We start from the raw sequence: 17,820 nt of genomic DNA on the forward strand, positions 1-17,820 counted from the left end.
GCGTGGAGGCTCAGGGAGGGCGAAAAATGGGCCTACCGGAAATTCGGGAGGGCCTCCAGAACCTGGGGAGGCCGTTTTTCACCCTCTCAGAGGCTCCAGAAAGCTCTCTGGAGCCCCCCGCCCCACAAACACACACCTGCAATAGTGCAGGAGACTGCCTAGGCCACGCCCATCGTGGCCACGTCCACCCAGCAACCAGGCAAAGAACCTCTTGCTAAAAATTTTGTAGCCCACCCCTGGTTTGGAGGTACCTTGACGTGTGCAAAAAAAAAAGGTGAAGGAAATTCGCTTTCTTTTTTTAAAAAGAAAACGATATCTGTCTTCTCGAAAGTCCTAAGGAGTCTCCACTTTCATAGGATGTCAACTTTTATCCAATGAACGGTGGCTAATGATTTTCAGGATGGAGGCGTTAAAAGACCCCACTGACTATAATCTTAGGTGCCGGCCGAGAAAGGTGGTTCCTTATGACTTATGATTAAGTCCGTTCAAAGGTAGACTGGGCCTGAAGATGGAGGAGCAGGGATCCTTTATGGAGCTGGAGAGAGAGAGAGAGATCTGCCCATTGTTGCTTTCTTCTGAAGATGAAGGATCAGCCCTTGCAATCGGGACTCTTGTGCAAAGCACAATACTGTGAAAATAGTTTGGGGAGGGGAGGGGAGGGAAAGACAGGTGAAAGGGGAAGGGAAGGAGGAAAAGAAAGGGGAAGGAAGGGAAAAGGGAAGGGGAAGGAGGAAAGGAAAGAAGGAAAGGAAAGGAAAGGAAAGGAAAGGAAAGGAAAGGAAAGGAAAGGAAGGTTGAAGAAGGGAAGGGAAGGAATGGAAAGGAAAGGAAAGGAAAGGAAAGGAAAGGGGAAAGGAGGTAGGGAAAGAAGGGAAGGAAGATAGAAGAAGGGAAGGGAAGGGAAGGGAAGGAAGGAAGGAAGGAAGGAAGGAAGGAAGAAGGAAGGGAAGGAAGGAAGGAAGGAAAGGAAAGGAAGGAAGAGAAGGAAGGGAAGGAAGGAAGGAAAGGAAAGGAAAGGAAAGGAAAGGAAAGGAAAGGAAAGGAAAGGAAAGGAAAGGAAAGGAAAGGAAAGGAAAGGAAGGTAGAAGAAGGGAAGGGAAGGAATGGAAAGGAAAGAAGGGAAGGAAGAGAAGGGAAGGAAAGGAAATGGGAAAGGAGGTAGGGAAAGAAGGGAAGGAAGATAGAGGAAGGGAAGGGAAGGAAAGGATAACGAAGTCTGTTTAGTTTCCGAATCCAAGCAGTTTGGCTTGATATGAAGCTCCTCCAGGAACGCCCCCTCCATGTCCTCCAAATTATTAAACCCTCCAAATAAATCCAGGAAAAAAAAATCTCTGATTTGATAGCAAAACTGAGATGGAGCTGATCTCATCATTCACTTGAAAGTTTGGGTGTTGTTTTTTTTTAAATTTCCCTTTCTTTCTTTCTTTTTTTTCCCCTTCCCCACAACAGATTTCCTCCAGTCACAAAATGAGATTATGATTGTAAATTAAAGTGTAATTAGGCTTTCTGCTTTTATATTCATTAACTCTTCCCTGTTAATGATGCAAAGGCTGGCGATGGGGGGGGGGAGAGAGAGGGAGTCGAAGGAAAACGGGGGCCTGACGAAAATCACATCCAGAAAATATAAGTGTGATTTAGATAATGGCCGGAATGTATTGTTCCTTGCACGTAATTAAACAAATGCTCCCATTTAAACTTGGAAAGGGGGGAAAATGGATGTTGATTAACCCTGGAGATGAAATGCTTGCCCGATGGCTGGCGGGGAGATAACACCCCCCCCCAAGACAAGCGGGGGAGTTGAGGGAGGCGTTTCGGAGTCGCACCTGAGCTGGGCAGGTGGGACCACATCTTGGGAGATATTGGGGGGAGGGGTTATTGAAACCTCACAGGCAGAAGGTAAGAGAAGTGGCTTCAGAATGGATTCTTTGACTCATGAACGCAGCCGGGTGCGTGGAAAAGATTGCTCACTACAACAGGGGAGTTGGAAGGGACCTTGAAGGTCTTCTAGTCCAACCCCCTGCTTAGGCAGGCAACCCTACACCACTTCAGACAAATGGTTGTCCAATCTCGTCTTAAAAACTTCCAGCGTTGGAGAATTCACAACTTCTGGAGGGAAACCGTTCTATTTATTAATCGTTCTCACCATCAGGAAAATTCTTAGATTCTCTCTTTGATAAGCTTCTGTCCACTGCTTCTTGTTCTACTTATAGACGACATTAAATCAGTCCTTCCTTCCTCCTTCCTTCCTTCCTTCCTTCCTTCCTTCTCCTTCCTTCCTACCTTTCTTTTACAACCAGGTACGATCTTGAGTTGCTTCTATGAATGAACAAAAGGAATATCTGCAAATTGAAAAATGATGGGGACCAAAAGGCAAGAGAAGTCACCAACACTCGGTGGTCCATCTTCCCCAGGGCATATTTTTCCTACCTACCTCCCACCCCTCACCCCCCCAAAAAAAGACAAGGGACTCCTGGACATCTCTAGGCTTTACTTCCTGAGCTTGTTGGCTCAAGATGCATCCTTCCCCCCTCCCCAAATTCACCCTTCCAGGTATATGATTTAATGAAAGGCACAATAAGAAGTGAGACAATTAGAATTTCTGCCTCATTATCATGGTAATCTTATCAGTGGGATAATGAGGTATTAATGGAGATTTAATGTGCCTCTCATAACACAATCCCTTGGAGAAAACTCATAAGGAAATTGCTGTAAATCCACTTAATGATACAAAGGTCCCCCAACGCCATCTTCAAGGGGATGAAAAATGCGGGCGCTGGGCCACCGAGATTCAAGGTCATCTGATGAGGAAGATTTGGCCAAGAGATGGCAAAGGGCACTCCAGCCCCCACATTTCCCAAAAGGCCTTCCTGGTGGCAAGGAACCCCTTCCCCTCCCCCTTTATCTTCCTTTCCTTCCCCTTTTGTCTTCCTTCCCTTCCTTCCTCCCTCTTTCCTTCCTTTCTGCCTTCCTTCCTCTCCCTCCTTTCCTTTCTCCCATTCATTTCCCTCCTTCCATCCATCCATCCATCCATCCATCCATCTATACATCTATCCATCCATCCACCCATCCATCCATCCATCCACCCATCTATACATGGACTGAGTACTTTTCTTTAAATTTCTTTCAAATTTTTCCAAGGAGAAAAGCGTTTAGCCTTGCAAAGAAGAAACTTTTAAATGAGGAGCAGGAGGAAAGTTGTTCATTAATTGTTTTTTTGTTTTCTATTGTACTTTTTCCATTGTAATGACTGCTGCTCCTTGCTCACGTTGGTTTTTTTTTTTCATTTGATTCCCTGCTGAAGTTCAGGGGGAAAATGCAGGCCAGGCTAGGATCGTTTTGGAGGAAAATATGTCCTTATATAATAAAAGTATAAATTGAATCAATCAATAATTTAAAAAAAACAAAAACCAATCAGGGTGCCTTTGCATTGCATCCCTTCTGATAAGGGGCTCCTTTTAGTTATAAAAAAAAACTTCACAGAATAAACCAAGTGTGGCAAATGAAGAGCAGGACCTTAAATCTTGGGGATTTTTCTGGAAAAAAGAAAAGCAAATGAAATCATGACACGGATTTGATGATTGTTGTTATTTATAGATCTTTTAAAAATGGACGTTATTCAGGGGTCTCCAACCTAGCCAACTTTTAAGACTTGTGGACTTCAACTCCCAGAATTCCTCAGAGGAATTCTGGGAGTTGAAGTCCACAAATCTTAAAGTTACTAAGGTTGGAGACCCCCTGCCTTAGATTGAAACTATAGAGCAAGAGCCGAGCTTAAGTTTGATACGTGTTTGCTGTAAAAGAAATTGTGTGTGTATCTTTGTTTCTGTATTTTTATTTTATTGCCCCTCTCAGTCATTTCCCTTCTCGATTCCATCTTCTATTTTCTCCCTTGACTTTTAGGGGTTTTTTTCTCCCCCTTTATGAAATATAAAGGGAATTTAATATATTACAATATAATACAAAGTGATATGAAAAAGAGCAGAAACTAACCAAGGCGTAGTAAGAGGATATGGCCACTAGGTGGTGCTCTAAATCCTCCAACCTAACCCAGAGGCTTTTATAGCCAAGGGTTAATAATAATAATAATATAATAATATTTTAATTTGTATACCGCCCTTCTCCCGAAGGACTCAGGGCGGTGAACAGGCAGATAAAATATAAATACACACAATAATTAAAAACATTTAAACTGATTTCAACTGCTAAGCAGACATTTAACCAGGATTCCAGAGCTGAGCGCAAGGGCGACATCATCGTGCCTTCCCGTTGCATTGCCTTGGCTCCCAAGCAGCCCAATGTAGCCTGCCCCTGCCTGGCTCCTGATAATCGAGCCCAACGTTTCCGACGCTAAGCGAGACAGTGGGGAATCTGGTTTTCCCACTGACTTTGCTTGTCAGGAAGGTCGCACAAGGAGGATCGCATGACCCCGGGGGTCACTGCCACCGTCGTAAGTACACCGCCGTAAGTACAGTGGCCAAGCGTCCGAATATCGATCGCGTGTCCGCGGGGATGTTGTCTCAGTCATTAAGTGTGAAAAACGGTTGTAAGTTGTCCTGAAGAAGAAGATAAAAAGTTCCTGCCGCAATTTTGCCTTTTGGGAATTATAACGGATTGTACAGGGATTGAGACTAAGTTGATTTTGAACTTAATAACAGCAGCAAGACTGTTGATTGGACAATACTGGAAGAAAGAAGAGATACCTACACTAGAAGAATGGATATTGAAAGTTACTAACTTGGCTGAAATGGCAAAAAATCTCAGCCTTTTTGAAAGACAATACGCAGGAAAGATATTTAATTGAATGGAAAAAATGGATGGATTATTTACAAAACAGATATCAGATTAAGAAATATCAGATTGCCTTTGAATAATTAGGAAGTATTATTTTATATAATGGGGGGGGGTTAGGAAATGAAAAGATTTGGATGAGGTTAATTGGATTAGAAGGGAATTTTTTACTCTATGTTTGGTTTATGTATAACAATACCTTGTGATTGACCCGGGAAGCCGGGGGGGGGGGGTGAAGGTGGGGTGAAGGGGGTTTTGTAGGGGGGAAAATGTTTTTGCTTGTTAAAACTTTTTCAAAAAAAAAAAAAACGGTTGTAAGTCACCTTTTTTCTCCAGCGTCTTTCTTAACGTCGAATTGTCACGAATCGAATTGTTGCAAGTTAAAAGTCTTGGAATGCTCAAAAAGCGAAACGTACATGAAACACAACCAGATCGTGGAAAGACTTCGCCCAAACCTCCTGCTGTATGTTTTTTTTGTTTTTTTTAATATGAATAATCAAAATATATATTACAGTTTCTGGTTTCGTCGGGAAGAAAAAGTTCATTTGGGATTTGTACAGTATACACAGTCTTCCAGAAGGAAAAAGCAAAGGTAATCGAGACTTTTTTTTTATATATATGTATATATATATAAATATATATATATATTACCACTTCTTTGCCACAATCCCTTTTGTTTCTAACTTCCTGCCTTGTGCAACAGACAAATACTAAAATGTTTCGTCGAATTTCCTTTGGAAAACAAACAAACAAACAAAAAAACCAGGCCAATGAAAACTGAGAAAACAAAACAAAACAAAAAAAGGCAACCAACTTTGGGTGACTTCCAGTTTTAGTAAACCTTTTCACATTTTTAAATAAATACTCGGGCTCCGGGGACAAAAATCATCTTTTTAAATTCAGTAGGCAGTCATAGCATTTATCGTGTCCGGTTTGAGGTGGCGTTCGCACAGACGTCCGAGGAGTTTTTCCTTCGTGCGATTTGATCATGATTTTAAAACGTTTCCCTTTTCGGCATCTTTCGCTTCCTGCGAGCTCTTCCCGTCGGCTGGGGAGGGGGGTGTTCTTCTCCTTGCCGCCAGCCCCCTCCCCATCCCACCCGCCCCCTCCCCGCCCTCCCCCAAATCCCACATCAGAATATTAACGCGAATAAAAGATGGTTAAGAAACACCCGTCTTCGACTCCTAGCCCAGTTTACAAATAAAAATATGGCGGCTTTAGTATTATTATTATTATTATTTGAGAATAAACTAAAATTATCCCAGGAAAACCAACCAACCAACCAACCATCTGACTGTTGAGATTCCCAGTGACGACAGGGGGAAAAAAAAGAGAGAGAGAGAGAGACACATCTGGGAGATTCCAGGATTCCTTATAAAACATGGTCCCTTTGGAATCTGGAAGGACACAGTGCTGGTTTCTAAACGAAAAAGCAGGAAACCCTTTTTGTTTTGGATACAAAAATAATAATAATAATAATGAGAACCCCGTCCAAGACATTTTTTTTCCGAAGCACCCTATTAGTTGGATTAATACCGTATTTACACAGAGGAGGAACAAGGCTTCCGTTGTTCCAATGCCAGGATCACTCCGGCCCTGGAGGGAACCCAGGAGAAATACATTCGTGAGGAGCGTCTAGATGGCACCGGGGGGGGGGGGTTCCCTGGAGCAGAAAGGAAGGGCCGCTTTGGGGGAGGTGGGGATGTGTGTGTGTCACTTGCGTTCATCGATGGTCTTGATGAACTCCACGGCTGCGGTGAACTGCATCCACCAGTACGATTCCTCCCCGGTTAGAGAGTTGGCGTAGAAGCTGCTAATGTACTGGACGGTGGAGAGGAGGCAGGGAGGGTTGGCCTGAGCGAGAAATCAGGAGAGAATCCCGTGGGTTAATAAGCGGTTGTGGGGGGGTTGGGGGGGCGCTTCCCTCTAAAGGAAGGCAACTGGGTTTTCAGGAACGAGGAGGAGGAGGAGGAGGGGGAAACAGTGGGAGGAGGGATGGTTCCAGCTGAAAGTATCTTTATGGTTGGGGTGTGGCGGGGTGGGGGGGGGGAAAGGGACAACAACCACCACCCGCCGCTGCGACTCCACTCAGGAGTGGACGACACTCAAAGCAGAAAGGGGTGAGGTGTTTTTTTTCCTGCCCTTTCTCTCTTGAAACTTGGGAGGACAGAACTGGGGGATCGTGATTTCTTGTTAATGTACAAAGGAGGGAGGGAGGGAGGAGATGGGGAAGGAGGAGGAAGGAAGGAAGGAGGAGGAGGAGGAAGGAAGGAAGGAGATGGGAAGAAAGGGGAGGTGAAGGAAGGAAGGGAGGGGAAGGGAGGGAGGAAGGAAGGAAGGAAGGAAGGAAGGAGATGGGGAAGAAAGGGAGGTGAAGGAAGAGAAGAAGGAGGAGGAAGGAAGGAAGGAAGGAAGGAGATGGGGAAGAAAGGGAGGTGAAGGAGGAGGAGGAGGAGGAAGGAAGGTGAGAAAGAGGGAAGGAAACAGGGAGAGAAAGGAAGGAAGGAAGAGAAAAATATGGAAGAGAAAGATTCCAGCAGGGAGGGAGTGAGAGAAGGAAGGAGAAAAGGAAGGAAGGAAGGAAGGAAGGAAGGAGATGGGGAAGGAAAGGGAGGGGAGGTGAAGGGAAGGAAGGGAGGAAGGTGAGAAAGAGGGAAGGAGACAGGGAGAGAAAGAAAGGAAGGGTTACGAGAGAAAAATATGGAAGCGAATGATTCCACAGGAAGGGAGAGGGGGGAGGGAAGAAGGAAGGAATAAGAAAGAGAAACAGATGGGATAGAAAAAGACTCAAGAGAGTGAATTAGACCAGGGATGGAGGAAGGCCGATCTAATTCAAAGGTTTTATCTAATTCAACGGAACAAAAACAAAACACGAAGTCCACATTTGCAATGGCCGAATGCACAAAACCCTTCCAGGTGAAGGGAAGCTCTCCCTTTTCTGCAAACAAGCATCGAATGAACCAACCCAGTTTGAATCTCGCTCTGCTGGTTCGGGAGGTGGCTCAGTCCTCCCTGCCACTCCCAAAGACTCCCTTTCCCCCCCCAAAACACAAAGACAACCTCTATGGACTACCTGGAAGCTACCCCTGGAGGAGGCCTTCTCCCATCCCCCACCCCGCCCTCGGTAGCTCCTCCTTACCTTGATGATGACAAAAACCAACACGGGTACAAAATCGTCCGCTCCGGGAACCGAGTCCTCGTTGGCCAAGCTTAGGAGGTTCATGATGGTGGAACACATCCTCAAGACGCACTGCAGCTTGTCTCGCGGGGTCTTGTAGGCACTGATGGTGCGGATCTCGGCCTGGGCCGATGGCCAGGGGGCTTCCCGCAGGTAGACCTGGGAGGGAAGGAGGCGTTTTGCGCTTGAAGGACCCTCGTCCGAGCCTGCTTGGAGCTTCCAGATGGAGGGACTTCGACTCCCAGCGGCCTCTACAACGCCGGTTGGGGAATGCTGGGAGTTGGAAGTCCCCAGTTTGGCTCAGATGGAAAACATCAAGCCACACGTATCCACCTCCATGGTCATGTCTCCCCCCCCGAAACTACAGACTGTCCTCAACTTATGGCGAAAATTTCCACGGCTAAGCGAGGTTAAGTTGCTCCCTAAATTTTATGCCCCCGTTTTATGCCCATTCTTGCCACCGTTGTGAAGAAGTGCGGTCGCTAAGTTAGCAACCCGGTCGGTTCAGCGAATCGGGCTTCTCCTCCTAGTGACTTCGCTGGTCGGAAGGGGGTCGCGAAGGGGGATCGCGTCACACACCACCCACCCACCCCGCGACCATCCTCAGTTGCCGAGCGCCCGAATTGCGAACATGGGACCCTGGAGGGAAATGCGGCAAGGGGTCGTTAATGCCGACACACCAGACGTAAGTCACCGGACGGTCACTAAGTGTTGGGTTACAACCTGCCAATTTTTTTCCCGCTCCCTAACTGGTGGGGCTCAATTTTTTGCACGCTTTTTAAGCGCGCAAACACACTTCCCCGGACTCTGCGACCGGGCGGAAGGGATCACAGCTCACAACGTTTTGAGACGAGAGATTTTACCTCTGGGATCTGAAGGGCTTTGTGGTTTGCTGTCACCACTTTGGACAATCTCTGGATGTGGTCATGAAGCAACCTGGCAATAAAAGGAGGAGAAGGAAGGAAGGAGAGGGGGAAGGGAGGGGAAGAAAAGGGAAGGAAGGGAGGGAGGGAGGGAGGAAGGAAGGAAGGAGATGGGGAAGAAAGGGGAGGTGAAGGAAGGAAGAGAAGAAGGGAGGGAGGGAGGAAGGAAGGAAGGAAGGAAGGAAGGAAGGAAGGAAGGAGATGGGGAAGAAAGGGGAGGTGAAGGAAGGAAGAGAAGAAGGGAGGAGGAGGAAGGAAGGAAGGAAGGAAGGAGATGGGGAAGAAGGGAGGTGAAGGAAGAGAAGAAGGGAGGGAGGAAGGAAGGAAGGAAGGAAGGAAGGAGATGGGGAAGAAAGGGGAGGTGAAGGAGGGAGGGAGGGAGGGAGGGAAGGAAGGAAGGTGAGAAAGAGGGAAGGAAGGTGAGAAAGAGGGAAGGAGACAGGGAGAGAAGGAAGGAAGGAAGGAAGGAGATGGGAAGGAAGGAGGGGAGGGAGAAGGGAAGGAAGGGAGGAAGGTGAGAAAGAGGGAAGGAGACAGGGAGAGAAAGAAAGGAAGGGTTACGAGAGAAAAATATGGAAGCGAATGATTCCACAGGAAGGGAGAGGGGGGAGGGAAGAAGGAAGGAATAAGAAAGAGAAACAGATGGGATAGAAAAAGACTCAAGAGAGTGAATTAGACCAGGGATGGAGGAAGGCCGATCTAATTCAAAGGTTTTATCTAATTCAACGGAACAAAAACAAAACACGAAGTCCACATTTGCAATGGCCGAATGCACAAAACCCTTCCAGGTGAAGGGAAGCTCTCCCTTTTCTGCAAACAAGCATCGAATGAACCAACCCAGTTTGAATCTCGCTTTGCTGGTTCGGAGGTGGCTCAGTCCTCCTGCCACTCCCAAAGACTCCTTCCCCCAAAACACAAAGACAACCTCTATGGACTACCTGGAAGCTACCCCTGGAGGGGGCCCTCTCCCATCCCCCACCCCGCCCTCGGGAGCTCCTCCTTACCTTGGTGTTGACAAAAACCAACACGGGACAAATCGTCCGCTCCGGGAACCGAGTCCTCGTTGGCCAAGCTTAGCAGGTTCATGATGGTGGAACACATCCTCAAGACGCACTGCAGCTTGTCTCGCGGGGTCTTGTAGGCACTGATGGTGCGGATCTCGGCCTGGGCCGATGGCCAGGGGGCTTCCCGCAGGTAGACCTGGGAGGGAAGGAGACGTTTTGCGCTTGAAGGACCCTCGTCCGAGCCTGCTTGGAGCTTCCAGATGGAGGGACTTCGACTCCCAGCGTCCTCTACAACGCCGGTTGGGGAATGCTGGGAGTTGGGAGTCCCCAGTTTGGCTCAGATGGAAAACATCAAGCCACACGTATCCACCTCCATGGTCATGTCTCCCCCCCCCACCCCAAACTACAGACTGTCCTCAACTTATGGCGAAAATTTCCACGGCTAAGCGAGGTTAAGTTGCTCCCTAAATTTTATGCCCCCGTTTTATGCCCATTCTTGCCACCGTTGTGAAGAAGTGCGGTCGCTAAGTTAGCAACCCGGTCGGTTCAGCGAATCGGGCTTCTCCTCCTAGTGACTTCGCTGGTCGGAAGGGGGTCGCGGAAGGGGATCGCGTCACACACCACCCGCCCACCCCGCGACCATCCTCAGTTGCCGAGCGCCCGAATTGCGAACATGGGACCCTGGAGGGAAATGCGGCAAGGGTCGTTATTGCCGACACACCAGACGTAAGTCACCGGACGGTCACTAAGTGTTGGGTTACAACCTGCCAAGTCTTTTCTCGCTCCCCAACTGGTGGGGCTCAATTTTTTGCACGCTTTTTAAGCGCGCAAACACACTTCCCCGGACTCTGCGACCGGGAGGAAAAGATCCAGCTCACAATGTTTTGAGACGAGAGATTTTACCTCTGGGATCTGAAGGGCTTTGTGGTTTGCTGTCACCACTTTGGACAATCTCTGGATGTGGTCATGAAGCAACCTGGCAATAAAAGGAGGAGAAGCGTCACCATTTTTCTCTTCGTGACTCCTAGTGTGCCCAGCTCTCCCGGACAACACGGGCGATCCTCGACTTGCGAAGATGAGACCCTGAAAAGACCTCCCGTGTGGGTGAAGACCTGAGGGCTAAAAGGAGAGACGCCGACGGCCACTCACTGATCCCGCAGGATGTCCCCATCCTGGTTCGGGTAGAAGGCCAGCTTGAAGATGCGGTTCATGACGCTGCGTTCAATCACCAGCTGGGCGTCTTGCAGCTGCTCCTCGCTGGCGTTCTGCCAGATGACGTCCTGAGCCATTGCCCCGTACAGGAACTGGAGGAAGTCTTCTACCTGAGCTGTTTTGTCGTCCGCCGCGGTCAGCTTCTGGAAATCTTTGGGCAAGGAACAGCGAGGGTCAGCGCTAGCAATATGATCTGTCCTCCCTCGCCTCCGTCCGAATGATGGCTTAATTAGCCGGCACTATCAGCTCCGGCAGCAGAATAGCCAGCGTCTGCCAAGAGCCTCCGTTATCTTCCACGACGCTGGTGAGTCACCCAGAAACAAACCAGCTCTTAATCAGTGGATTTGCCTGTTACAAAGAGACACAGCAGTGCTCTCTGCCTTTTATATCCTGTGGGGTGTGGCTCCATGATTCAGCACTTCCTAGGCCTGCCCCACCGCTGCTTCTGTTGTTCCCTCCTCTCCTGCCTACAAAACCTAGGGTCCAGCCAGGCCTGATTGCCATCAGCTAGGTCTGGAGGCGTGGCCTAGGGGGGGGGAAGAGTCAGAGGACGGAGGTTATCTCTTCCACCTGGCCTGTTTCTGGCTCCTGGAGCTGAGCCAGGGAAGCCGGTGCTCCCGAGGTAAGTCCTGACGGCCCTTCCCCCTAACTGTCCAAGTCACTTTCTGGCAGCAGGGCCGGCTTGGGGGGTGCAGACATAACACAATAGCTCTTAAGACTTCTATGCTGCTTTGTTGTTCTCTTACAGCCCTCCCTAAGGGCAGGGGTGAAATGCTACCGGTTCGGGGTGGTTCGCCCTGCCCAATTTCTGAATTCAAATTTAATTCAAAAGAATCCAATTTTCATTTTTTTCCCCCACCTCGGGTTCCCATACCTGGGCTGTTGAACCCTCCGCGGCGCCTATTCCTCACCCTGAATGAATTCTCTGATCTTGGATTCTTTGCTCTCCAGTAACAAGCGGACGCACACCGTGGTGAAGTAGTGGTTGGCCACTTCCTTGTCCCTCAGGACTCGCTGCAGCAGCCGTTCCAGGTGGGCTTGGGTGGTCTGGAGGCCCTGGCGACACCGCGTCAGGTAGGTGAAGTAAGGGGCCCGTTTCCTGCGACAGACAAGGCAGCAGGCCCAGCTTAGCAGAAGGGCCCAGCTGTGACCTTCCAGAGATCAGTCATCTTGATCTGAGGGGCAAACGCACGATGCCCTTTCCAGAATGACCCTTAAACCCTCTGCCCCGAATCCATTTTTGAAAAGTGGAGCAGGAGGGGTTTTTAAACCTGTAATCCTCAGCGATCGAGGCCAGCAATTTCCGGCAAGTCCGGTTGTCGAACCGCCCGACACAACGCATGGTCTCCTGGAGTTGGGCCATCAGGTTCTTGTCCTGAAGGTTGATGGCTTCGGCCAGCTGGATTTTGAGGAAGCAGACGATTTCATTGTCTGAAAGAAAGAAGGGAGGGAGGAGGACGAGGAGGAGGAGGGAAGAGGAGGGGCAGAGGAGAAGGAGGAGGAGGGGAGAGAGAAAAAAAGGAGCAAGGGAAGGAGAGGAGAAGGGGAAAGGGAGAGGAGAAGAGAGAGAGGAAGGAGAGAGGAAAATAAGAAGAAGAGAGGAGAGTAAGAAGAGAGGGAAAGGGAGGAGAGTAAGGAGAAGAGAGGGAAAAGGAAAGGGGAGAGGAGAGGATAGGGAGGAGAGGCGAAGACAGGGAAAGGGAGAAGAGAAAGGGAAAGGGGAGAGTAGAGAGAGAAAAGGAAAGAGGGAGGAAGAGAGGAGAGGAGAGAGAAAGGGGGACAGGAGAGAAAAAGAGAAAGGAAAAAGAAAAGGGGAGAGGACAGAGAAAGGGAAAGGGAGAGGAAAGGAGAGGTGAGAGAAAGGGAAAGAGGGACAGGAGAGGAGAGGAGAGAAGAATGAATTGGGGAAAGATGAGGCATCGAACAGCCATGCAGTTTCTTCGGGAGAGCCCCCAAAATGGAATGGGTGGGGGGTGGGCAGATCTAAGCCTTCACAGGCCTCATTTTTAATCTGGAGGGGAGGGACGTGAGCTCCATTTGGGGAAAGTGGGTGGGGGGGGGCCAGGACTGGACCATCGAGGCTTCACCTTCAGGGTCGGTGTGATCGGGAAGGCCGTTCCGCGTGGAATGGGACAACACGGGGAAAGCTACGGAGTCGGCGGAGCAGAGTGCGAGACGCAGCTTCTTCTTGGCGTCCCTGCCGAAAGCGAAAGATGTACGTGAATGGCGGGGGGGGGGGGGAATCCCACCCCAAAAGCCCATCTCAGGACACACAGTTGGAAGATGGGGAGCTTCAGGTGAAAATTTCCTAGTTTGAGAAGTGAGTCAGTTTCTGGAATGTGTTTGGCCAGCTTTGGAAGCAGATCCTCAAAAAATTGGCCCACCATATAATGGAGGAGGAGGAGAAGGCCTGCTATGAAAGTATTCTTCAGCAAAGCAGTAGCCCACACAGAGTAATTAATATCTCCTTCATTCCTTCCCTCCTTCCTTCTTTCCCTTACTTAATTACTTACTTACTTCCCTTCCACCTCTCCCTCCTTCCCTTCCTTCCTTTCCCCCCCTCCATCTCTCTCCCTCTCTCCTTCCCTTCCACCTCTCCCTCCCTTCCCTTCCTTCTTTTCTCCTCCATCTCTCTCCCTCCCTCCTTTCCTTCCCTTCCACCTCTCCCTCCTGTCCTTCCTTCCTTTTCCCCCCGTCCATCTCTCTCCCTCTCTCTTTCCCTTCCACCTCTCCCTCCCATCCCTTCCTTTTCTCCTCCATCTCTCTCCCTCCCTCCTTCTTTCCTTCCCTTCCACCACTCCCTCCTTTCCTTCCTTCCTTTTTCCCCCTCCATCTCTCTCCCTCTCTCCTTCCCTTCCACCTCTCCCTCCCTTCCCTTCTTTTCTCCTCCATCTCTCTCCCTCCCTCCTTCTTTCCTTCCCTTCCACCGCTCCCTCCCTTCCCTCCAGATTTCCCTGCGCACGAACACGCACACACACAAAGCCCCTCTTTATTAGTTTTCATTCATCCCAAGGTACTTAAGCCTGCCAAGACCAGCCAAGGAATGGAACGGACCCAATGAATCTAATGCAAGAAGAAGAAGAATCAGATCTGATCTTCTGCCGGGGCCCTAATTGTGGGGCCCCCTACCTGCTAAAAAGAAATCTGAGGGCATCTTCCCCCCCACCCCACCCCACCCTCCACGCAATCTCCCCAGGCTGTGCTTGAGCCCATCGAAGCACCTGTAGGAGAACGTGGAGTCCTGAGGTTGAGCTGCCTGGCTGGCCGAATCCGGCATGTCATCGGCCGAGATGTTTTGCAAAGCGTCGTGGAGGCTTTCGCTGTCACCAATGGCTTCTGAAAAAAAGAGATTCGAAAGGGCGAGCGTGTCTGGCAGCCCTCTTCCTTTCCCCACCACCACCACCACCCCGCCACCCGTCTGCAGAAGGAAAGGGCGAACGGTGAGAGGAGGCTCACCGGTGCTGTCATAATTCACGACGGCCCCCTCGCAAGGGCTGGCGCGCTTGATGGCATTCCTGTACTTGTCCAGAATATCTTCGGCCGCCTGGGCTTGAGTGCTCAGCCGAGGGCCGGAGTCGTCTGTAGGATCAAACCAAAACCCCCATATGTCAAAATGTTTTCGTTCCCCTGGAATCGTTTCAAGGCCCGGAACGACCCTGGATCGAGTCTTCCTTCCTCGCTCTCCAGTTAATAACCAGCTTAACCCAACGTGGGGGAAAGGAGAGGGTGGCTGAAGATCTAAACACGATACCGAATTATGTTCCCCCAAAATATGAGAGATGTAGGAGAGGCAGAGACAGAGGGTGGAGTCAAGAGAGAAATCAGCCTGGAATCGTTAACGTTCCCACCAACGGTCTAAGCCCAACCCCTCTTGAATTCCGCTCCAGCACTGATTTAATGCCAATTTGGTTGACTACAAGAGTAGAAGCATGAGCAATAAATCAACTTAAGTGGAACTCAATGGTGCAGTCCGGATTTTTCACCCCTGACCTTAAACTAATAGTCAGCAATACATTGGCGCTAGATAAAAGAGCTAAAGGAATTCAAGAGCGGTTGAATTTAAGACCACTGATGGCAACGTAACCACTCCAGACTGATTCCTCTCTTGACTCTTCCCCTCACCTCTTTTCCTGTCCTTCTCCTATAGAAGGTGACATTTTATAATGGACTTTGGTTCTGCTGATCCGGAGAGTTGGTTATGTAATGCATAGGAGGAAGATTTAGGGTGGATTCAAGATATGTGGGTTTTATTGAAGCGGGCAAAAGATGATGGATAGATGATTTTTTTTTTTTTTGTCTTTGGTGTTGTTTTGATTTGCCTTCCTTTTCCTCTTTCTTTCCTTTCTTTTTTTTTCTTTTTTTTTTTTTGGAGGTAGGTTAGGTAGAATAGGAAGAAAATGTTTTTTTAACATAAGATGACATGATTAAAAGTTAGAATAGGAGACAGGAATAAGATAAAAGGGGAATATTAGTGTGTACACTTTTATATAATAAAATAAGAGTAATAATAAGAGAAAACATGGAATAATTGAGTAATGAAAGATTGCAACTTTATACAAATATGTATCACTATTAGAAATATATAAGTTGGACTGAAAGTTTTCCCTGCCGCCTTGAAAGAGGCGGTGGTGAGACCCCTCCTTAAGAAGCCCTCTTTGGACCCAGCTATTTTGGGTAATTATCGTCCAGTCTCCAACCTTCGCTTTGTTGCGAAGGTTGTAGAGAGTGCCGTGGCGCGACAGCTGCCCCAACACCTGGATGAAGATGTCTATCTAGACCCGTTCCAGTCCGGCTTCCGACCCGGATACAGCACGGAGACAGCTTTGGTCGCATTGGTGGATGATCTCTGGAGGGCCAGGGACAGGGGATATTCCTCTGCCCTGGTCCTATTAGACCTCTCAGCGGCGTTCGATACCATCGATCATGGTATCCTGCTGCGCCGGTTGGGGGGATTGGGAGTGGGAGGCACCGTATATCGGTGGTTCTCCTCCTATCTCTCTGACCGTCGCAGACGGTGTTGACAGGGGGCAGAGGTGGGCGCGAGGGGCCTCACTTGTGGGGTCCCACAGGGTCGATTCTCTCGCCCTGCTGTTCAACATCTACATGAAACCGTTGGGTGAGATCATCAGTGGTTTGGGGTGAGATACCAGCAGTGCGCTGGCGACACCCAGCTGTACTTTTCCACCCCAGACCACCCCAATGAAGTTGTCAAGTGCTGTCCCGTGTTTGGAAGCTGTACGGGTCTGGATGGGGAGAAACAGGCTCAAGCTTAATCCTCCAAGACGGAGTGGCTGTGGATGCCGGCACCCGATTCAGTCAGCTGCAGCCGCGCTGGCTGTTGGAGGCGAGTTACTGGCCCCAAAGGATAGGGTGCGCAACTTGGGTGTCCTCCTGATGATCGGCTGTCGCTTGAAGACCATTTGACGGCCGCTCCAGGAGGGCCTTCCACCAGGTTCGCCTGGTTCGGCAGTTGCGCCTTCCTTGATCGGGATGCCTTATGCACAGTCACTCATGCGCTCGTTACCTCTCGCTTGGATTACTGTAATGCTCTCACATGGGGCTCCCCTTGAAGTGCGCCGGAGGCTTCAGTTAGTCCAGAATGCAGCTGCGCTGGTTATAGAGGAGCTACGCGTAGCTCCCATGTAACACCGCCTCCCGCGCAGACTGCACTGGCTGCCTGTGGCCTTCCGGTGCACTTTAAGGTGTTGGTTATGACCTTTAAATCGCCCATGGCTTAGGACCTGGGTACTTACGGGACCGCCTGCTGTTACCACACGCCTCCCACCGACCCGCACGCCCCATAGAGAGGGACTTCTCAGGGTGCCGTCCGCCAAACAATGTCGGCTGGCGGCCCCAGGAAGGGCCTTCTGTGGGGCTCCCACACTCTGGAACGAACTTCCCGGTTTACGCCAAATACCTGACCTTCGGACATTTCGTCATGAACTCAAGACTCATCTTTTATCCGCAGGGCTGGCTTAAATTGGGATTTTAATGTTTAAATTTATTAATTTTAAACGGGTTTTTAGTATGGTAAATTTTAATCATTGGGCTAATTTAAAATAAGTTTTTTAAATCGTATTTTAAACTTGTATATTGTATTGTCGGTTTTATTATGCCTGTACACCGCCCTGAGTCCTTCGGGAGAAGGGCGGTATAAAAATCAAATAAAATAAATAAATAAATAAATAAATAAATAAATAAAGTAATAATTATGACTAATGCTAATAGTCTTAGTTGTATTAGAAAATAATAAAATAAGAGTAATAATCCACACTGTTCACGCATTGATATGTTTGTAAAAAAATAATAAATAAATAAAACTTAAAAAAAAAAGATATGTGGGTTTTGTCGATCTCAGAAGTGTCCCTTATGTTGCAGAAATCAGCAGATACAGCACCATTGGACAATGTTATGTGACTGAAGTCTTTTACAACCGTTACAACTTAATGGGAAGGCTCGTAATTCGAGGGCTATTTGTAAACTGATAGGAGGTTAGCAAGAATTGGCTAGAAGAACTGCAACACCTACAAACCTTGAAGAGAGGGAAAACGGTCAGGCACGAAGTCATCCTTCTCTTTGTCTTGTTTTTCTTTTTTTCTAAATGGAATTGGAGCTGGGAAGTAAGCAGGTAATAGTTTTAATTGGTACCAGATTCCTTTTTACATGAAAAGAAAGAAAGAAAGAGAGAGAGAGAGAGGGATGGAGGGAGGAAAGG

General features: G+C 48.7%; 1 protein-coding gene across 1 annotated transcript in view; it reads right to left on the minus strand.

Annotated features, from left to right (window-relative positions):
- Positions 1–5,887: 5,887 nt before the first annotated feature.
- The window catches only part of GAPVD1 (GTPase activating protein and VPS9 domains 1), a 40,155-nt gene continuing 28,222 nt past the window's right edge, over positions 5,888–17,820 (minus strand). Inside the window, exons 18-27 of the mRNA XM_058159594.1 lie at positions 17,638–17,718; positions 14,562–14,684; positions 14,327–14,441; positions 13,193–13,302; positions 12,377–12,536; positions 12,017–12,204; positions 11,043–11,256; positions 10,797–10,869; positions 7,928–8,125; positions 5,888–6,642 (exon numbers count right to left, since the gene is read on the minus strand). Of these exons, the coding sequence (XP_058015577.1) occupies positions 6,502–6,642; positions 7,928–8,125; positions 10,797–10,869; positions 11,043–11,256; positions 12,017–12,204; positions 12,377–12,536; positions 13,193–13,302; positions 14,327–14,441; positions 14,562–14,684; positions 17,638–17,718 (1,403 nt within the window). The 3' untranslated portion in view covers positions 5,888–6,501. The remainder of the gene's footprint in view (positions 6,643–7,927; positions 8,126–10,796; positions 10,870–11,042; positions 11,257–12,016; positions 12,205–12,376; positions 12,537–13,192; positions 13,303–14,326; positions 14,442–14,561; positions 14,685–17,637; positions 17,719–17,820) is intronic.

The sequence above is a fragment of the Ahaetulla prasina genome, chromosome 16 (genome assembly GCF_028640845.1).
Source record: "Ahaetulla prasina isolate Xishuangbanna chromosome 16, ASM2864084v1, whole genome shotgun sequence".
NCBI lineage: Eukaryota > Metazoa > Chordata > Lepidosauria > Squamata > Colubridae > Ahaetulla > Ahaetulla prasina.